Raw genomic sequence first — 19,418 nt, 5'->3', positions numbered from 1 at the left:
GGTTGTGTCTACATGGGCAATTAGTGGGACCCACAATATGTGAGACTAATACAAACCCATGGACATAACTCCTTAGTACTTTGCTGCACTGTGCATATGGGCCTGTATGTTTTCGTTGAGATATGTTTTTAAACATATATTCCACAGTAAATCTATATTAGGTTGTAATTGATAATTTAAATTATTTTATACATATTACGTATAAAATTTATATTATATACATGATATGCCAGAAAATTTAGATTTAAATATTTTATAACACACGTTTTCTATCTAAATTAAATAGTTGATTTTTCATATATATATATTGTACAATACATTTTTATTTACTATAACAGGCATTAAGATGTGGAAGCTGTGCACATCTCTGCTGGTCCTGTTCTTTGTGGCCTCTGCTGACGCAAGCTCTAAAGCAGTTACTACAACGCTGACCACCAAATGGCCATCAACACCCCTCTTGCTGGAGGCAAGGTAAGTATATCCACACAAGAAAAGCAGGCATGGTACAACTTTAGGCCGTATTCATTGGCCTAAATTACACCTGTATAAGCCGTTCACATCAGTTGACTTGAACCTGTATAAGCCATTTACACTATTATGTTACTTGTTTATCAGTGAATTTCTTGCTGAGGAGAACCAGGACAAGTTCTGGGACTTTGTGGAAGCTAACCAGGACATTCAAAATGAACATGATGGTAACATTACACCAAAACAGTATTATATTCTTGCTTTTATTTTTACTTTCTGGTCATTTGCATGTTTATACATGACTGCTATTACAAAGAATGAGTGCAAATCCAGCAAACTAAAGCTTGGTTGGTGTCTGTTTCCCTCAGGAACCGACTTGTCCTACTATGAGCTGATTCTGAAGAGAGCCAGTCAGCTTCTGAGCCCAGTACAGTTGAAACTGCTCAAGTTCTCCCTTTCCCTGCGTTCCTACTCCTCCACTGTCCACTCCTTCCAGCAGGTCAGACCCCAGAATCACTTGGGCTTTGGCAGTTGGGCATTTACATGATTGAATGTCTAAGAACTATTAGGGAAAAAAATCATATTTATTTCTTATTGTTATGTTTTCTTTGGTGTTTCTTAATATTGCATAGATTGCAGTCAACGAACCTCCACCATCAGGATGTGAGGCCTTCTTTAGCATCCATGGGGAGAAATCATGTGACACAGAGAGTCTGAAAACCTTGATTGACACAGCTTCAGAGAGGTAAATGCAGAAACTTTATTGTTGAATAGGGACAATATTTGGCAGCTGCACGAATAGTAAAGTATGAACACAAGTTAATGTGGAACTGCCAGTATCATTTACATGGCAACTTATTTGCTGTGTGAAACTATCATGAGGGATCAATATATCTCTGAATGGAAGATGACACTTGAGTAATTTACTGTATTTTTTTCCCCAAATAATTAATCCATACCAATTTTTCCATTTTCTTTTTTCTTTCAGGCCCAAACCATTCCTATTCAAAGGCGACCACAGGTTCACTTCAGCTAATCCAGGACCTCCTGTGGTTATTCTGTACGCTGAGATAGGCACCAAGGAGTTTGCTAAATTTCACCAGCTGATGCTCTCCTATGCAAATAAAGGGCTGATTAACTATGTTCTGCGCCATTACCTCCCAGTAAGGAGAGACAATTTAATGGGATTTCTTTGGCAATTGTATGAAATCATCAATGTGATGAAGGCATAATATTCTGACAGTGTAGTTCACTGAATACTGTGTAAAAAAGAATGTTTTGTGAGCTATGTTTTGAATGTTTTGTAATGAATTTCATGCTGAAATTCTTCCATCACCTGTGTGCCAATCAGCATCCAAGTGAGAATAAAGTGTTCCTGTCTGGCTATGGGGTTGAGCTGGCTATCAAAAACCAGGAGTACAAGGCTAAAGATGACACACAAGTTCAAGGTTTGACATGTCTATGACATATACAATTGTAGTACACATTCAAAGTAGTGTTAATGCATAATGGACTGTCTTCATTTAAAGGGAATGCAATAGATTGCGCGGCTGTGCTTTTCCTTGTGGTTTGTTTAAGTTCAGTGGTTGTTTTTATGTGGCTGGAGTTTAACTAAGTTTTTATTCACTGTTTAAATTCCCACAGAAACTCCTTTGTAACATGTTTAGTTTTGAAGCAGTTTCAATCTATGTTTACTTTCATGCAGTTAGAAGTCTCCCCACTTTGGAATTAGTTCTACCTTAAGTAATCAGAAACAATGAAAATAATTAATTATTTCCCAATCTATGGAGCAAGAGTAGAGCAATATGTGCAGCACTGTTCGTATATTTCAACGTTTAGAGATCTCTCTGCCGCCTTAATAACTCCAGATGCCGTTTCTTAGCTGTGAGCAGAGAGGAAGATAGCCTAGTGTACTGGATGGAGACACTTGAATTATTATTATTTATTTTTACTTTTTTTTTTTTTTTTTTTTTTTTTTTTTTTTTTTTTTTTTTTTTTTTTTTTTACTTACTTACTTTTTTTTAGCCATTTACTGACACTGAGGCTTCATAAACACATTAGAACAGTTTCTGGTATGCAAATAGTCTGGAGAGCAGGGATATTTTTATTTATCTATTTATTTATTATTAAAATGGTGAACATCGTCTTTAACCTGTAGGTGCCGATGTCAATGCTACGATGATTGGCGAGAATGACCCTGTGGATGAAGTCCAGGGTTTCTTGTTTGGGAAGCTCAAGTGAGTAACTTCAAGTAGTTAAGAAGTGATGTTTTTTGCACACCTAAATACAGTGGGTGGATTCCCCTGTGTATGCAAATGGACTTACCCTTTATTTGTTTTCTGTACCAGGACTATTTACCCCGAGCTGAAAGAACAGCTAAAGGAACTGCGCAAGCACCTGGTCGAGAGCACCAATGAGATGGCTCCACTTAAAGTCTGGCAGATGCAAGGTTAGAGCCAAAGTCACTGGATATTATAATCAGAGACTCAATGGACTTGTTCAGTTGTACACACAACTGGTAACATCTCCACAGAAACAGTGTAAAGAGAAGCCCCCCAGCATCTGTGTTCTCTGAAGTAGTGCAACATCTAGTTCCTTGGGGTTGGCCTGACCTCATGAAAGCTGGCTTTGACTTTAAATAATTTTGATGTCTTGTATGGCCAATATCATACAGTTCTTTGTAGAGATGAGCCGATTCATATTTTTTCCTCCAGACTCCAATACACTTATACAGGTTCTGATACGAGCTATTTTTACTTTAGTATCATCTTTATTGTTGTTGGTTTTGTATTTAAAGTCACACAGTCCATTCAATTTAAATGCATTCCAAAGGAATTTATTTACGATTCACTGCGGATTGGTATATGGTTCTGTAAAAGGATTGTCCCTGTCCATCCTATATCTGATAAGTGAATGGCCAGATACAGATGTAGGATCAGATCGAGTCTGTCTCTATTAGCTTGAGTTTGTATGGTGTGCACTACCTCTCCACGCAGTTGTATGTGGTTGGTCACAGTTTATTAAATTATTAATTTTGCTTTTTGGTGATTAGGTAATTATATAACAACAATGACACAATTAAATATCACTGTGTTTCAGAGCTTAAATGTTCTGTCACTATAGGATATGTAAAGTTTTCAAAACATATTGTGATATTAACACACTACCAAGGGACACACCTTCTTAGACAATTCCCTTGTCTTTTGTTAGTTATAGCTCTGGTGGCCTACTGCTCATTAGAGCTCTGCTTAGGGGAAGTCACTGGAGTGTTCAACCACATATTCACACTGCTGGAAAAATGCATGCAAGTCATTATAGTCCACAGTTTTTCTTTGATACAAGAAGACAATTTGGTAAATAACAATCAACTGGGACACTTGATGATGCTCAGTCCTGAATGATGTTCCTGTCAATTAAAACTGTCTGCCAACCCTTACTTTATACTTTAATTCAGCACTTGCTGCACCTTCTGACATGATTTGTCTGATCCAAGAAATGACATGATGATTACAGTGTTCTGACTCTTGTCTTTCTCCAGATCTGAGCTTCCAGACAGCCGCTCGTATCCTGGCAGCTCCTTCTGTAGACGCGCTTAACGTCATGAGGGATTTGAGCCAGAACTTTCCCACCAAGGCCAGGTACGAACACCAAGAGCTTGGTGGTTTTATTTATAAGTTAATTATATGGTTTATAGGCTCCAAAAGCTTAGACAGATACTTAATGAATTACAGTAGTCCTCTATAAAGTTCCAAAACACAGTGCTATTTTCTGCTGAATACATTTTTGTTGGTCCAAAATCAACCAAAAGTGATTGTGTGTACTTTTCACTTCCTAATTAGAGCTTTTCTTTACTTCAGTGGTTGGGCAGAAGTTTTTAGAAAAACAAGACACTCAACAGGATTTATTTTTGGAACCTGGAGTTATTAAACACAGCAGAATTGTTGAAAACATATGTCATATCATCAGCCGTATCACCAGGAGATCAGAGCCCAGGGTTATCCTAGAAAGCACCGTTGGCCTCTCTCTTTGGGTCGGTAGGACGATCCCCTCTCCCCCATCACTGCTCAAGGTGCTAACTAGCACAGGCATCTGTCAACTGATGTGACAGATCCGGGCACTTTGCTTTCTCCTCTGACACGCTAAACTGCTCAAAGGCATTGTTCAGCTGCAGTTTGTTAAGAAGTAGTGGTTTGGTCTCACGGGTCTCAGAGAAGATGTGTTCACCTCCACCCTCCCGAGGCCAGGGGCATTGTGTGCGATCAGGGGACACACACTGAAAGGGTGGAATTTGAGATGACTAATAATTAGGGAGATTCAGCAAAATTGGGGATAAACAAAATTGTTATTTAAAAAAAAATTTAAAAAGTGGGTATAACTAACACCTTTAGAAGGAGGACCCAGACTTCAATTATGAAACTGAATTGAGAAATGACAAGTTTTGAAATTATATCAAACTTATGTTCCGATGTTACTGACTGTTCCTTTTTCGTTTTGTTTTCTCCCCGCCAACTGATCCAATATTCAATCTTTACGATTTACTGTATCTTATTTAACTGTATGATTTTTAAATGTAAATTCTACATTGTCTGTTAAATAATGGGCACAGATTCCATGTGTAATTTATAAACAAACTTGGTTTTTATGTGGAAACAGAGAGTAATTAAATAAGCCATAAAAGGATGTATTAAATCTAATTAGATGTTTGCTTCTCAGGTCCATCACAAAAACTGTGGTTAACTCAGAGATCCGTAAAGAGATTGAGGAGAACCAGAAGGTAAAGATTTTTTTTTTTTTTTTTTGTGAAATGTACATGAACACAGTGATCCTTGTTTTTAAAAAGCATAGGGTTGGGAATTTAGGACAAAATGGAGCCTATTTACACCATTATAATCTAACTGTTATTTATGAATATTTTTCACAGAAGGTAAAGAGATTTTGCTTATAAACGTCATGTTAACATCATTATTCCTTTTACGTCAAATGACATAAGGTGAATTTTGCTTCTTAATTTTGAAGTAGTTCTAAGATAGTTAAAATTTATGGACAACTATATATATTTTTTGCATTTCTTCCATTGAAGGTAAAGGGTTTATTTTGTTTGTGTCTTTAGTTTATCAGCTACATTTTTTTTAAAGTCTTTCTATTGGTCTAGTGGTTCTCCAGAGCCAGAGCTCTAACAGAGTGCCACATTAGCAATGACTAAGCCCTTACTAGCCCCAGCGGTGCCTTGGAACTGCGCTGCAAGGCAGCGATAATAGCCGTGAAAAAGGGCCTCAGTCAAAGCTTTGTTTACGCCACATAACTCACGCCAAGCAAACTCTTTAGGATGCGAGGTTTTTCCTGCCCTTTTCATCTTGCGGCACATTGTAAACAGTGTCTGCTATGAAAAGAGACCTCGTCGTGCTAATGAAATGAGTGATTTGCTCTTTTTGGAGTGGCTTCTTATTCTGAAATGTCTAGGTAGACTTGATTGTTCTTGGTCCAGAAGGGATCAGAGAATATATTAAGCAATTATGCTACCTCTGATTGGTCCAAGGCCTCTGTCACTGGGATTCTCGTTAAAGTTTTATTGATCCAAAGTCATTTCTTGCTTCCCTTGTAATGAAAGCTTAGCTTCTCATCGCTCAGTGTAATTGCACACACATTGCTGCTCTCAAAGGAAGCAAGTTGCTTTACCGGGTGGAAAACATGGGCGGGAATGGTAGGAATGAATATGTAAATGAACACAGCCTTAGCCCCTAAAGACTCTGTGGTATTTATGGGTAATATTTATTGAAGTGGCTAGCTTTGGGAAATAAACAAGAAAGTTAAAAAAATAAAATAAAAGTCCCTTTACCCTTAAATATTATGGTGTCTGAAGTTTGCTTCTTTTGTTTTACACTGGAGCTGAACCTATTATTGTGTAATCCCTGAATGGACCAGTTTATGTTCCATAGAGTTGGTCACTAACTATGTTTGAAACGAGTTTAGTACAAACTCTGCATCCAGACCACTGGGTAAAGGAATAATGGTAATGACCGTTTCACAATATGATATAGATGCCTAGCATTAAATGTGTTCCAATTTCATCATAGACTTTAAGAAACATACACTATTTTTTTATTATGGATCTCTTGTACTTTTAAAGTGATTCCTTCAGCAAGTCCTTTTATTTAGTGTGTGTTATGACAGTTTCTTTCTTTCCATTAACAACAGTAGTATATAGTTTCAATGTTTACCCAGGCCATGAAGCTTCAGCGTAGTAAACAGGAGCGATTATGCTATGTTCCATTTACCTTGAAAATCAAATATCGGAGCTGGGAATGAAGTCAGATGTGAGATGATCATATTCCAGTTAAACGTTCAGAAAACCCTATGCCCTAGGTTTTTATAGTTTGCTTGTTCCCAGTTTGCATTGTTGTCCAGTTACTGTGTGTAGAAAAACTAATAAACCTTATGACACTACTTTTACACTGTTGATGTACGGCCAGCCATCTTGGATTCGGAACTCAGGGTTAGTGGGGCTCTCCCAAGTTCCAGACTTGCCAAGTAGGAATTCCGACATGTGGATGGGTTCAAGTTGGAAATTCTGCCAATAGAACACAGAACCAAATGGAACTCAGAATTAGCTGCGTTAGCCTCATAGCTACAGTATATAGAAGTAAAATCAGACCCCAATCATGACTTGATTGATTAGGTTTATTTTGTTTGAGATAACGGTATAAGATTTGGATTTTTCAATAAGCCATTTTTTTTAAAACCTACCATTACAATTTGTGAATATTTTGTGCTAAAATATCTGCTCTTTGGTTTAGTATTTTAAAGGGACATTGGGCTTGCAGCCAGGAGACTCTGCTCTCTTCATTAATGGACTCCACATTGATCTGGACGTTCAGGACATCTTCAGGTGGGGAGCAATGGCCTTCATATTTTGTGGTTTAAAATTAACGTGAACAATAAGAAACATTCAATTCCTGTAGTGTAAATTTCATCGTGGTGAAAATACAAGGCAACACACAGGCCAAATACCTTTATTCCTCCATTAAAGACCAAAAAATACAACAACAACAAAATTTAAGATAAACGGCCCAAAAAGTTGTTTCAAAATGACTTTGTATAATATTTTTGTGTGATATCTTTTGCAGTGTGTTTGATGTACTAAGGAATGAAGCTCGTGTAATGGAGGGCTTACGAAGCCTGCAAATCGAAACCCCCTTCATCCACGATATCCTCAAACTCAACGTACAGCCGGCCGACTCAGACTACGCCGTGGACATCCGCAGCCCCTCCGTCTATGTTAGTTTCAGGACAATAACGTTATCCTAATTAGACCAGTGTATATTTAATGTTACAAAATAAATTGGCAAGAATCCCACATGGACTACCTGAATAGGCAGGAGCTGAAGCATCATTTAGGTTTCATTTTATTTATGTTGTGAAAGAAAGAGTAACTGTGACTTAGGACTCGAAAATATTGTTTTATATTTAATTAGTAACAGAAGCACTTTGCTACTTCCCAATATATCTTTTGGCCAATGGTGCTGAAACTTTTGCATGTATATATTTATTTTCAAATGTCTTTACACCCAAAATATGTTCTTTCTTCCTCTAGTGGATAAATAACCTTGAGACTGATGGAAGATACGCCTCCTGGCCTTCCAATGTCCAGGAACTTTTGAGGCCCACCTTCCCAGGGGTCATTAGGCAAATTCGCAAGAACTTTCATAACCTGGTGAGCAGTTGAAAACATTTTATACACTCATAACACTCACTGTCCTTTCTTTGGGCTCCACTGACCATACAGGAGCACTTTGTAGTTCCACAACGGCAAACTGTAGTCCATGTGCTTCTCTGCATATTTTGTTAGCCCCTTTCACCCTGTTCTTCAATGGTCATCAGCACAGCAGGGCAGGTGTGAATTGGGTAGTGGATCAGTCTCAGTGCTGCTGTGACACTGATGGGGTGGGGGTGTATTAATGTGTGTTTAAAGCCGTCTGTGTCACTGCTGGACTGAGAATAGTCCAACAACCAAAAATAACCGGCATCCTATGTCCACTGATGAAGGACTAGAGAATGACCAAGACAACCTGTGCAGGGACAGATGAGCTTCCATGTCTGACTACATCTACAAGCTGGTCAGATGAGGTAGGTGTGTCTAAGAGAGTGGACACAGTTTATATTTCTGCCTTCCTAGATAACCTCTTTGACAGGATGATGATATATATTTGGAACCAATGTGTGTGTGTGGATGTGTTAAGTTCAACAGTTGCCTGAGTCAGTGACAGATCGGCACTCTGTCCCAATATATCTGCGATGGATGAGTCAGAGAGACTGAAGGAGCACAATCTCTGACTCACAAAGAGCTTTGCCAAAGAGGGTTTAGTCATCTGATATTTGTTTTTCTGCTGGTATATTTCTCTAGCCACTAATGTATTTAAAAACTAATACTGCAAATTCTCACCTTCAAAATTATTGTAATGCTTCACTGACCTGTAATTGGGGTAATATGTCCTCTGCTGTTGCTACTCCATGCTCAGAAACTGCACTATGTAATTTTCGGTAGGCTAGGACTATTCTGTGGCGGTTCATTTTTGATATGAACAGTATGTTTGGGGTTCTGTGTGTAGGTCCTTATCTTGGACCCCACTCATGAAAATACAGCAGAGCTGCTGAGCGTGGCAGAAATGTTCTACAGCAACAACATCCCTCTCAGGTGAGTCATTGTTTCACTTTTTTAACTAGTCCTCCACATCCATTGACCATTCACATTTTGTGACCGAATGGAATTATTGTACATTGCAGGATGTTAATAACATACAAATTATATTTGTTCTGTGTTCTTTATCTTAAAATTTCTATAATGAAATATAATGAATATATATAACAGCGATAATGGAACTGTGGTATAATCTCATTAAAACACTGTATGCAAAAAATAAACCAATTAGCCATAGGAGGCAGCGAGTTAAAATGATTTTTGTAACGGGGAAGGGTGGTTTTTACATTACCTGAATCCTCGATATTGACTGGCTCTTATAAAACTGTGGTAAGCATAAACGTATTCACAATAAAGTATTTTTCTGTCACACAGTGTAGTCCATTAATGGCGAGCACTGTTGCTAAGTAACATAAGGGCGATGAATAGCCAATCCGTTGAACAAAATATGTTCACGTAAATTCAGGGTTTTTTAGTTTATTGGAAATACTTACATTTCTGTCCTCTTTCTGAAGGGACTCATACTTCCTGCAGCTTCTCCACTAGAGTAAAAGGCTAGCTGTGTTTTTAGCCTTTAGCTCAACAAACTGGTATAATGTTGTATAATTAGCTTAACCGAATCACTGTATTGTCTCCTATTTTCCCAATGTTCTTGGACAATTGAATAAAACAGTGACAGTGAACTTCAGTGTTCACTTCATCAATCACATATGTATCCTTCACCAATGTAAACTCTGGTAGCTAAGCAGTATAATTTGAAAAGTTAGACACTAAACCAAACACCCACTTAATGATTACGATTACAGTTTCTATTAATCTGGATTATCACTTCACACAATTCATCCACTTTTAACCCACCCAATATATCAAACGTCATTTTTTTATATGCTGCAAACTAGCTCACTACCAAGGTGTAACACAGTGGCACATTAATATGGAATTCAGATGTTGAGAGGCGGTCATAGGTGTGCGTATATCGTGCATTTTACAAAGGCTTAAAACGCGGCTCAGCCAATCAAATTTTAGGACCGGAACTATCTATTTTATAATGTGTGATTTTTTTTGGCGCAGGTGTACTGATATCTCACGTTATGGGACTCCCTCTTCTGTATTAGTTTAACTGCAAAATTTGGTTGTATGCTATTTATAAATTATCAAACAAACGATTTGCATTTGTTCTGTAATCCCCTTCAGGATTGGGCTGGTGTTTGTGGTGAATGACGCTGATGACATTGATGGAATGCAGGACGCTGGAGTGGCCATGCTCCGAGCATTCAACTACATCGCAGACGAGGTGGACAACCAGATGGCCTTTGATGCTGTCCTTTCAGTAAGTGTACTGCAATTTGTATGTACAGGCAAATCTGTAATGAATTATCTTCTGTTTTATTATTTATTATCCAGGCATTGTACGATAATAATATATAATAATAATGATAATAAATAAATAAAATAATAATCATTTTTATAAGTGTAGGGCTTGAGACATGATTAATGTATTTGTTTAAATCAACATATAAAACGTTAAAATATGATTGAATATAGAATTATTTTTAATTAAGAAATGGACAATTCAGCTTTGGCAGCATTGCATATGTATGTGTGTATAAAATGTGTTTGTGTGAAGGGCATCTTTTGAGGAGATGAGTCTATATTTGAATGAATATGGGCATATTTTAATCAGATGCTGAACCGAGTGCCCAGTGGAGGAAAGCTGAAGGTGGAGCATGTGGTGGGGGTTCTGGAGAAGCTTTATCCCTACGTGGAGGTCAGCAGTATCCTGGGAGCAGACTCCGCCTATGACAGCAACCGCAAGGTACATAGAGTATATTAAGACTCCCTGAATCGCACACAAGATATATCACTGCATTTACTTAATTTTTTTAAACATACTGTTAACACTACGTCATGTGGCAGCTCATCATGCTTGGAGGAGATCACTTCCCATTTCTGTTACGTTAGCTAACCCAGTGCTGTGTTTACCTGTATTTGTACAGGAAGGAAAGGCATACTACGATCAGACTGGAGTTGGACCTTTGCCAGTAGTGCTGTATAACGGCATGCCCTTGCAGCAAGAGCAACTGGACTCTGACGAACTGGAGACCACAGTGATGCACAAGATCCTAGAGACCACCAGCTTCTTTCAGCGTGCCGTTTACTTGGTGAGAACCGTCAGGGCAAACCTTAGGTAGTGTCACTGACAAACAGTTCCAGGGTCCTGGGTTTGTGGGTTCAGCTGCCACCTGGACTCACTGTCTGTGATTGAGTGTGGTGTGTTGGGTAGACTGGGGACCCTTCAAGACCCGAAGCAGTTATGAATGCATGATTGTTTTTTATGAGCTGCCTTCTCTATTCTCATTTAGAGTAAAAGCACCACCTGCTGTGCTTAAGAAGCAACTGTTCACATTTCATGCCTGTACTGCTTTATTGTACACTGGAGTCTAGGAACAGAACGGAATAAAAATGTAATTAATAAAACCTTAAACATTTTTTGACAAACATTTTTATATCTTCTTCCGATAATTAGAAGTTTCTGACTTATTGTCAGTAATGCAGCTCATGAACTGGTATACTCACCCCTTGTGGTTCTTAGGGGGAACTGGCCGCTGACCACGATGTGTTGGACTTCATCATGAATCAGCCGAATGTGGTGCCAAGGATCAACTCCAGGATCCTGACCACTACTCGAACATACTTGGACCTGTCTAGCACCAGTGAGTCCACTTTGCACTACACACTATCTGTCTTGCAACCATTTATACACATGAGTAACTTATGTTTCCCCCCAATATTTTAAATTCAGCAAATTTATTGAAATTGTAGTTACCATAATCTAGTTGCTAAAACACTAGGGTTCAAAACCCCACGCTGGCAATCACACATTATAACACTAATAGTCCCTGGGCAAGGGTTAGGGTTATTTTCTGTTCATGAATATCTTGCTTGACTGTGCTGTAGAATCTCGGATGTTTCGCTTTGGGGAGTTTGGACTCATTCTGAATTCCCTGCAAAATGCCTTGTTCTTAAAAATCCATTTTTGTACAAAGAGCAAAGGGGCTAAATGAGGAGCAGGCCAATGTTATTCATAAGCTATTTAGTTTTCCTCGAGGAGCTGAATTTTGATCATGTTTTCAAGCTCTGAGAAATAGTGGCAGGGACATGAACACAGTCAACATTCCAAAAACAGAACAAGCCCTACTTCCTATGGGCTTATAGGACGTGTTTAAACATGGCCATCACATTTTGGGGACCAACTCTATGTAGAATAAACTGGTTAATTTAAAGACACAAAGGGGGACCCGCTTCATGAAGCACCACCTTTATTTTTAAAATTATTATTTATTATTATTATTATTTTAATTTTTTTTCCACCAGGTTCATCTTAGTAATTTACTTGTCTTGTGATCTCATAAATATAGAATTTTACTTAATATGAAATTATATTCAATATATCTATGTTTTTCTTTATGCAGATAACCATTTCATCGATGAATATGCCCGCTTTCTCTTTCTGGACACTAAAGAGAAGAACACAGCTGTGGCTAACAGCATGAACTACATGACAAAGAAAGGTCAGGAAAAAAGCACTCATTAACCTCCATAAGATGTGAGACTGGTCATTATTACTGGAAATAACTGGTCACGTCTAAGCTGAACGATGGATTTCAACACATTGTTAGCCTCTCTCATTTTCCTCAGGCTTTAAAATCTGAAGCTGTGTGTATTGGAACGGCTTGGTCAGTGTCTAGTCTAATTAGGAGGGCTTTTTTTCCTTCTGTACCTTTTGGACCATTATTTGATCCTTGTGGTATATTGGCTAAAGCAGGTCACAGACATTTCATTAAGACTCAAAACTGTGTAAACTTGTGGTAAAGACAGAGAATATGTCCCAGTTATTAATCGTTTCAGACTTTTGCGTAACATAACGTTACATCCAAAAAACTCAAATGAAGGGTTCTAGACAGATAAAACAAAACATAGTTTATGACTCTTTCCCTTTTCATAATCATCTGTTCTTTCCTCTGATTGTCTGTCTTGGTGCCATTATTTTTTATTTTTTTTCTCCCCCCACTTTTAATCTTTTCCCCGCTCTGTCCCTTTTCTTCCTGGTTTCTTCTGTTTATTCACGTGCTTGGCTGGATTAGGAATGCAGTCCAGTGAAGCCTCTGGTAATTGTCTTTGCTTGTTTTGCGTCTCGTGTGTTTGATTTTAATAACAATGCTAATTTTCAGGAATCAAATTCAAGCGTCTGGTGTCAGAGTGAAACACTTTGCTTAAAGGAGCACTCAGTAATTTTCTTTACGTAATCAACCAGCCGTTAAACTGACACCTAATGGCCTTTAAACATGGCTGTCTCCATATTGGAGACCTATTCTGTGGAGCACAACAGTTTGATTCTCTGTTTGTGTCACAAAAAAATTACTTATTGCTCCTTTAATATCCTCCATCACTGCCATAAGCATGTGTCTGCACTTGCTTCTGCTTTCAGAATAGGCATCATCCTATTCCCCATGGTCTAACATTTGCTGTCATGTTAAACATGTTCTCCTGTTTCTCAGCTGTCTCTGCTATTTCTGTTCTGTGCGTGCGTGTTTGTGTGTGTGTGTGCACACGCAGGTGTAGATTCGTGTATGGATTTAGACAAACTCCCACATTTGTCTTCAGTCAGATCTGTCAGTAGTTGATGGATGAGTGCGACTGTCTCAGTCTTCCTCAATTCTCTTTTCTCCTTTTCCCTCCCTACACGAAAGCTCCTTCCTTCCTGGGGCTAAGATTGTGTCTTTTAGTCCCAATAATAGAAACAAAACTCATAAAAAAAACAATAATAATACTTCTACACTTTGAGAAATCACTAAAAAAAAACAGTTTGATGAACCTAGTCCCACAATCTGCAGTTTGACATATTAACTCTATAACTCCCTTCTGTAATCCAGCTTGAAAGAAGACTAATCGGTTAAAGCAACACTATGTATTATTTTTACCTCAAAATCACAGCTTCAAAATCATTGTAATACTTATCTGAGCTGTAGTAGGGAGAAAAGAGCCTCTGTTCTTGCTATTCCGGGCTCAGCACTGCACTGTGTAACTTTTGGAGGAGGGTAGGAAACCAGTGAGTGCCCACCCAGCTCTAACCTCCACCGTCACTCATCATCCTCACCATCAACATCAGAGCTTTATATGCCAGCAAAAAGTGAACTTACAGATATATGTAGAGTTAAGGCCCTGTCCTAAATCTTGCCCTAAGCCCCCTTAGTGTCCTCTTGAAGTGCACACTTTGAGAAGTAAGTGTTCATGGTGCAGGAAGTTTGAAATTGACATAGAAGGGTTTTCAGAGAATATTAGGAATGCAGAGTGCTTTAATTCAGAAGTGGCACAGCAGGTAGTGTCGCAGTGACACAGCTCCAGGGACCTGGAGGTTGTGGGTTTGATTCTTGCTCCCGGTGACTGTCTGTGAGGAGTTGGTGTGTTCTCCCCGTGTCCGGGTGCTCCGGTTTCCTCCCACAGGGATTGGCGACTCAAAAAAGTGTCCGTAGGGGTGTGTGTGTGTGTTGCCCTGTGAAGGACTGGTGCCCCCTCCAGGGTGTATTCCCGCCTTGCGCCCAATGATTCCAGGTAGGCTCTGGACCCACCGCGACCATGAACTGGATAAGCGGTTACAGATAATGAATGAATGAATGAATGAATAGTAGTGTGGCTTCTTCTTCTGTTTGGGACTGTGCCATTAGTTTCACTGAGGGCATAGTGTATTTATATCTATAATAATATAATATTATAATTATTATTATTATTAGCCTTTAACTGACCGTTAACTGACCCGTGTCTCGTGGTATTGTCTCATGAATTACATAGGACAAATATTGAATGATATTTCTGTCCAGTGGCTGTAACCTGTCCTCTCTTCTTCTCTCTGATTTACAGATGATGGTGTAATCCGTCCAGTGACCTTCTGGGTGGTGGGAGACTTTGACCATCCTTCTGGCCGGCAGCTCCTGTATGATGCAATCAGACACATGGTAACCATTCTCATTTAGAGAGTATTGAATTTTAGCGCTAGGCCCAGGTTGGAATTAATAACAATATTAAAGCATGTTATAGGACCCCACTGAAAGGCGTAATAGGAATAGATGAAACAATGAAACCAACATAATATCCATCTCCAAATCTCTCTTTCAGAAAACCAGTAATAACGTCCGTTTGGGGATGATCAATAACCCGACCGACAGCCCCTCCAACGCCACCACTCTGATTACCCGTGCCATCTGGGCAGCCATGCAGACACAGACGTCCAACAATGCCAAGAACTTCATCACCAAGATGGCCAAGGAGGACACTGCCAGTGCCCTTTATTCTGGGACAGACGTCGCTGAGTTTGCTGTCGGGGTAAAGACATCTCTCTGCTGGGTGCTGACTGTGTCTATGAAGTTCAGAAATGAATTTCCTCTTCTATTTCTCATGACCAAAGAGGTCCCCATTCTAAATTCAGACTCATCAGTCCATATAACCTAACTGTAGTGCAGTTCTGTAGCTTAGAATAATTTTTAGAAACTGTAGTATAGGTTCTATAAAAATATTCAAAGCAGCTGATGGTGAAAGGGTACGTTTTAACCGAACTTCACAGTGAAGTGAAGAAACAGCTGTAACTTGGTTTGAATAATGGATAAATAGGGGCAGTAGGGGGCACAAATGAAAAGCACAGATCAATTAAATAAGGAACTGTATTGTATTTTTGTGTTTTTATATATATATATATATTATGTATGTATGTGCTGTAGAAGTAATAATATCCCTTATTCTTGCTTGTCGTTTACTTTTCTGCAGGGCATGGATGTTCCTTTGTTTAAGAGTGCATATGAGTCCCCTAAAGTGGACTTTCTGTTGGCTCACGCCGCTTATTGCCGGGACGTCCTGAAGCTGCGCAAAGGCCAGAGGGCAGTCATCAGCAATGGACGGGTGGGTTCAGATTAATTGGCTAAAGAAGACCCTCAGGATTCCTAGCCTGGACATCTGTTATTCATTCCCACTTGTTTCTTTACCCTTGCAGATTATTGGTCCACTAGAGGATGGGGAGGTCTTTAACCAGGATGATTTCCTGCTCCTCGAGAGCATCATCCTAAAAACATCTGGAGAAAGAATCAAGAGCAAAGTGCAGCAGCTTGCTGTGGAGGAGGACAGGTGAGAGCAGCCGATTGGCTGCTTTTCTTCTGGCTCCGCCCCCTCTGCTTAGTGTCTTTTGGGGTTGCAAATTCTCAAATTATTTTAATTGGCATCATCGATAATATAATGGTGGTTAAACGAGCAATCATCCATTTTCTCCAGTGATTCTTCATATGATTCTGACACCTGGTGACATCTACTAAGCATGTATATTAACTATGGCCACCCCTATGTGGGAGACCCGCTCTATGGAGCATAAACTGACTCGTTCAGAGAATAGAAAAAAATGGTGTTAATGGAATGTGTGCACATTTAATTGCAATGTTTCCAGGGTTTCTCATGTTAATCTATGTGTTTTTTCATGGTCCAGTGCCAGTGATTTAGTCATGAAAGTGGACGCTCTGTTGTCCTCCCAGCCCAAAGGAGAGGCCAGGGTTGAACATAGCTTCGCAGCTGAACGATACAGGTAATTTTTCTTTTCTTTTTTTTTTCCTTCAATCAGAGATATGAATTAATGGAGCCTTTTTACAGCTGGAAAGACTTTTATCATGTCCAGAACATTCAATCAGTGGTTTACTTCTCACCCTCAGTGCTGTGAAGATCCGTCCGAAGGAGGAGGAAGTGTATTTTGATGTGGTGGCTGTGGTGGACCCTGTGACCCGAGACGCTCAGAAACTGGCACCTCTACTTTTGGTAAGATCTACAGCACAGCAATGTCCTCAGCGACTCCTAGACATTTACTGTGGTGCTTGGTTAAAAAAATATTAGATAGATAGATACATACATACATTAATTAATTAATTATTGATCCCCAGGGGAAATTCAAGGTCTCAGTAGCTTACAGACATCACATACAACAATCACTAACAGCAATGGACTAATATAAAGAAAAAAATTCCACTGTACATAAGACACAGTAGAAGATAGAACATGATACGAAAATACCAAATGTTAAAAATATATTTTAACCTAAAACAAATATCAAAATCGACATAGAGTATTTTAATATATTATGTAGGCTGAGTCATATATCAAGATATCAAATACCAAAAAATTAACATAGTGTGCTTAAGAATGATCAAACATAGGCTGGCAATAATCTGTGATACAGTGAGCAGCTGAGGATGATCTCTTGAGTGCAGTACATAGTTTAAAAGTTGAAAAAGTGTGGATAGTGCAAAGGGTATGGAATGTGCAATATCAGTGCACTATCAGAATTAGAAATAAATATAGTAAAAATAAATAGTGCAAGGCAATGTTCCTGTATTAAATATAAAACTACTGTTGTAGCTGTCAGATTAAGGAACACATGAGGTAGATGGGATGGATCACTTGTCCAATGGTTGACTTGTCTATTGTCCAGTTAGGTACACATGTACAAATGTGGAGAAGGTGGAGGGGCAGACAGACTATGCAGAGAAGTCCATCTCTCCTCTCCCCTTGAGTGAAGCATTGAACAGCTCAATAGCCCTGGGGACAAATGACTTCCTCAGTCTGTCAGTTGAGCCTGGCAGTGAGCGAAGTCTCCAGCTGATCAAGCTTTTCTGCTTAGTTATGGTACTGTGGAGTGGATGGCACTCATTGTCCAGGATGCTGATCAGTTTGTTCAGGGTCCTCTTGTCTGATATGGAAGTGATGCACTCCAGTTCAGCCCCCACTACAGAGCCAGCTTTCTTAACCAGCCTGTCTATTATATATTATCTATTATATATTATAGGGTTGGGCAATGAATAAAAAAAATAATAGAAATCTGCATTCAGAAATTCTAATTGACATAATCTTACCTATATCGATTTTATTGATTTTTCTCGTAATTCTGTTCATCCTTTTTGTATTATTATTTATTTATTTGTTTTCTGTTAATAAAATCATATTAATATATCCCCCACTGTTAATGTACTATACCCCTAAAACCACACTAGTCACGTGACGAGAACTGAGCAATGCAACTGTACCAAAATTGTACCAAAGACAAATGCTGTGTTGTTTGGATGTGTTTTGACTTTTGTGAAGACAACACTGAGCATAAAGGAGTCAAATGTATAAACTGCCGAAAAAGCTATTTCCAGTGACCAAAGTCACCACCAGTGTGTTATGTGGAAATATATCCCAGCTTTTTATATTTAAGCATCAGTGAACTATGTGGGCAAGAAACAAAAACAACAAAATCTTTCATTCATCATAATTGTGGCAAAATGATCAATTAACTGTGGTGTTGATTTGCGGTCATATAGATCTGCACTAATATATCATATTTCATGTCATATGATTTGATGTAAACTTGTTCCAAGTTACATTTATTACAATACTGCTCCCAGTGGAGAAAAGCATGTTATAAAAATTTTGTGCCAGATTTACTTGGTGCCAAGGACAAGTCAAGAATGAATTATCACTGAAATTTTTATTCTGATAAAATAAAAATATTGTGATATTTTTAATGCCATATTTGTTGTACATTGAGCTGACAAGGTCTCTGATGCTACTTCTAGATTATTGCCATAAAATTCTCATACTGCATTTCCACTGTATGGTACCAACTCAACCCAGCTTGGCTCTCCTCTGCTTGTTTGTTTTTCCATTAAGTAAAATTCGTAAATGGTACCTGGAACCAAGAAGTTTTATTACTCCATGCTCAGTCATGGTATCAAGCAAGCTGCGTAGCGACTAAATGATGTAGGAGCTGTACATAGTGGAAATCTAAGAAATTAAGTATAATTGAGTAAAGAAGGTACCGTGAATGATCATTAGAATGGTGGCTGTTGAGCCAAGCTGTTTGAACTCTAAACTCTGCAGAGAGATATATGGCCTGATTTTGCTTTGGAAGTTCTAAGAAGTGTTTCATGACTTGTTTTAATTATGTACCATTCAGGTCCTGAAGCAGCTGGTTAACGTCAACCTGCGAGTCTTCATGAACTGCCAATCCAAGCTGTCCGATATGCCGCTGAAAAGGTGAGCACCTTGTTAGTCAAGACTTCAGGGCAGCACACTCACCCTATTTAAATAGCTTCTGCCTAAGCTAATGAATCTTCAGAGAAAAAAAATCAAATAAAAGCACAAGTTTATGATTTCATATGAAAAATAAGTCTGCAGAGAATTAAAA

General features: G+C 38.7%; 1 protein-coding gene across 5 annotated transcripts in view; it reads left to right on the top strand.

The window, feature by feature from the left end:
• Positions 1–19,418, top strand: part of uggt1 (UDP-glucose glycoprotein glucosyltransferase 1) — a 37,696-nt gene that overhangs the window by 7,314 nt on the left and 10,964 nt on the right. For all 5 annotated transcript variants that reach the window (XM_066680913.1, XM_066680915.1, XM_066680916.1 and 2 more), the window contains 26 exons: positions 339–471; positions 616–695; positions 837–967; positions 1,101–1,213; positions 1,457–1,631; positions 1,820–1,916; positions 2,627–2,705; positions 2,817–2,917; positions 4,007–4,106; positions 5,182–5,242; positions 7,263–7,354; positions 7,593–7,743; positions 8,060–8,179; positions 9,075–9,160; positions 10,358–10,493; positions 10,848–10,979; positions 11,161–11,325; positions 11,757–11,877; positions 12,637–12,735; positions 15,083–15,177; positions 15,338–15,544; positions 15,983–16,114; positions 16,206–16,336; positions 16,689–16,784; positions 16,909–17,011; positions 19,188–19,267. In XM_066680913.1, the coding sequence (XP_066537010.1) occupies positions 339–471; positions 616–695; positions 837–967; positions 1,101–1,213; positions 1,457–1,631; positions 1,820–1,916; positions 2,627–2,705; positions 2,817–2,917; positions 4,007–4,106; positions 5,182–5,242; positions 7,263–7,354; positions 7,593–7,743; positions 8,060–8,179; positions 9,075–9,160; positions 10,358–10,493; positions 10,848–10,979; positions 11,161–11,325; positions 11,757–11,877; positions 12,637–12,735; positions 15,083–15,177; positions 15,338–15,544; positions 15,983–16,114; positions 16,206–16,336; positions 16,689–16,784; positions 16,909–17,011; positions 19,188–19,267 (3,016 nt within the window). The remainder of the gene's footprint in view (positions 1–338; positions 472–615; positions 696–836; positions 968–1,100; positions 1,214–1,456; positions 1,632–1,819; positions 1,917–2,626; positions 2,706–2,816; positions 2,918–4,006; positions 4,107–5,181; positions 5,243–7,262; positions 7,355–7,592; positions 7,744–8,059; positions 8,180–9,074; positions 9,161–10,357; positions 10,494–10,847; positions 10,980–11,160; positions 11,326–11,756; positions 11,878–12,636; positions 12,736–15,082; positions 15,178–15,337; positions 15,545–15,982; positions 16,115–16,205; positions 16,337–16,688; positions 16,785–16,908; positions 17,012–19,187; positions 19,268–19,418) is intronic.

Source organism: Hoplias malabaricus, chromosome 9 (genome assembly GCF_029633855.1).
Source record: "Hoplias malabaricus isolate fHopMal1 chromosome 9, fHopMal1.hap1, whole genome shotgun sequence".
Lineage (NCBI taxonomy): Eukaryota > Metazoa > Chordata > Actinopteri > Characiformes > Erythrinidae > Hoplias > Hoplias malabaricus.
Note: the sequence above shows the minus strand (reverse complement) of the source record. Positions and strands in the feature narration are given on the sequence as shown.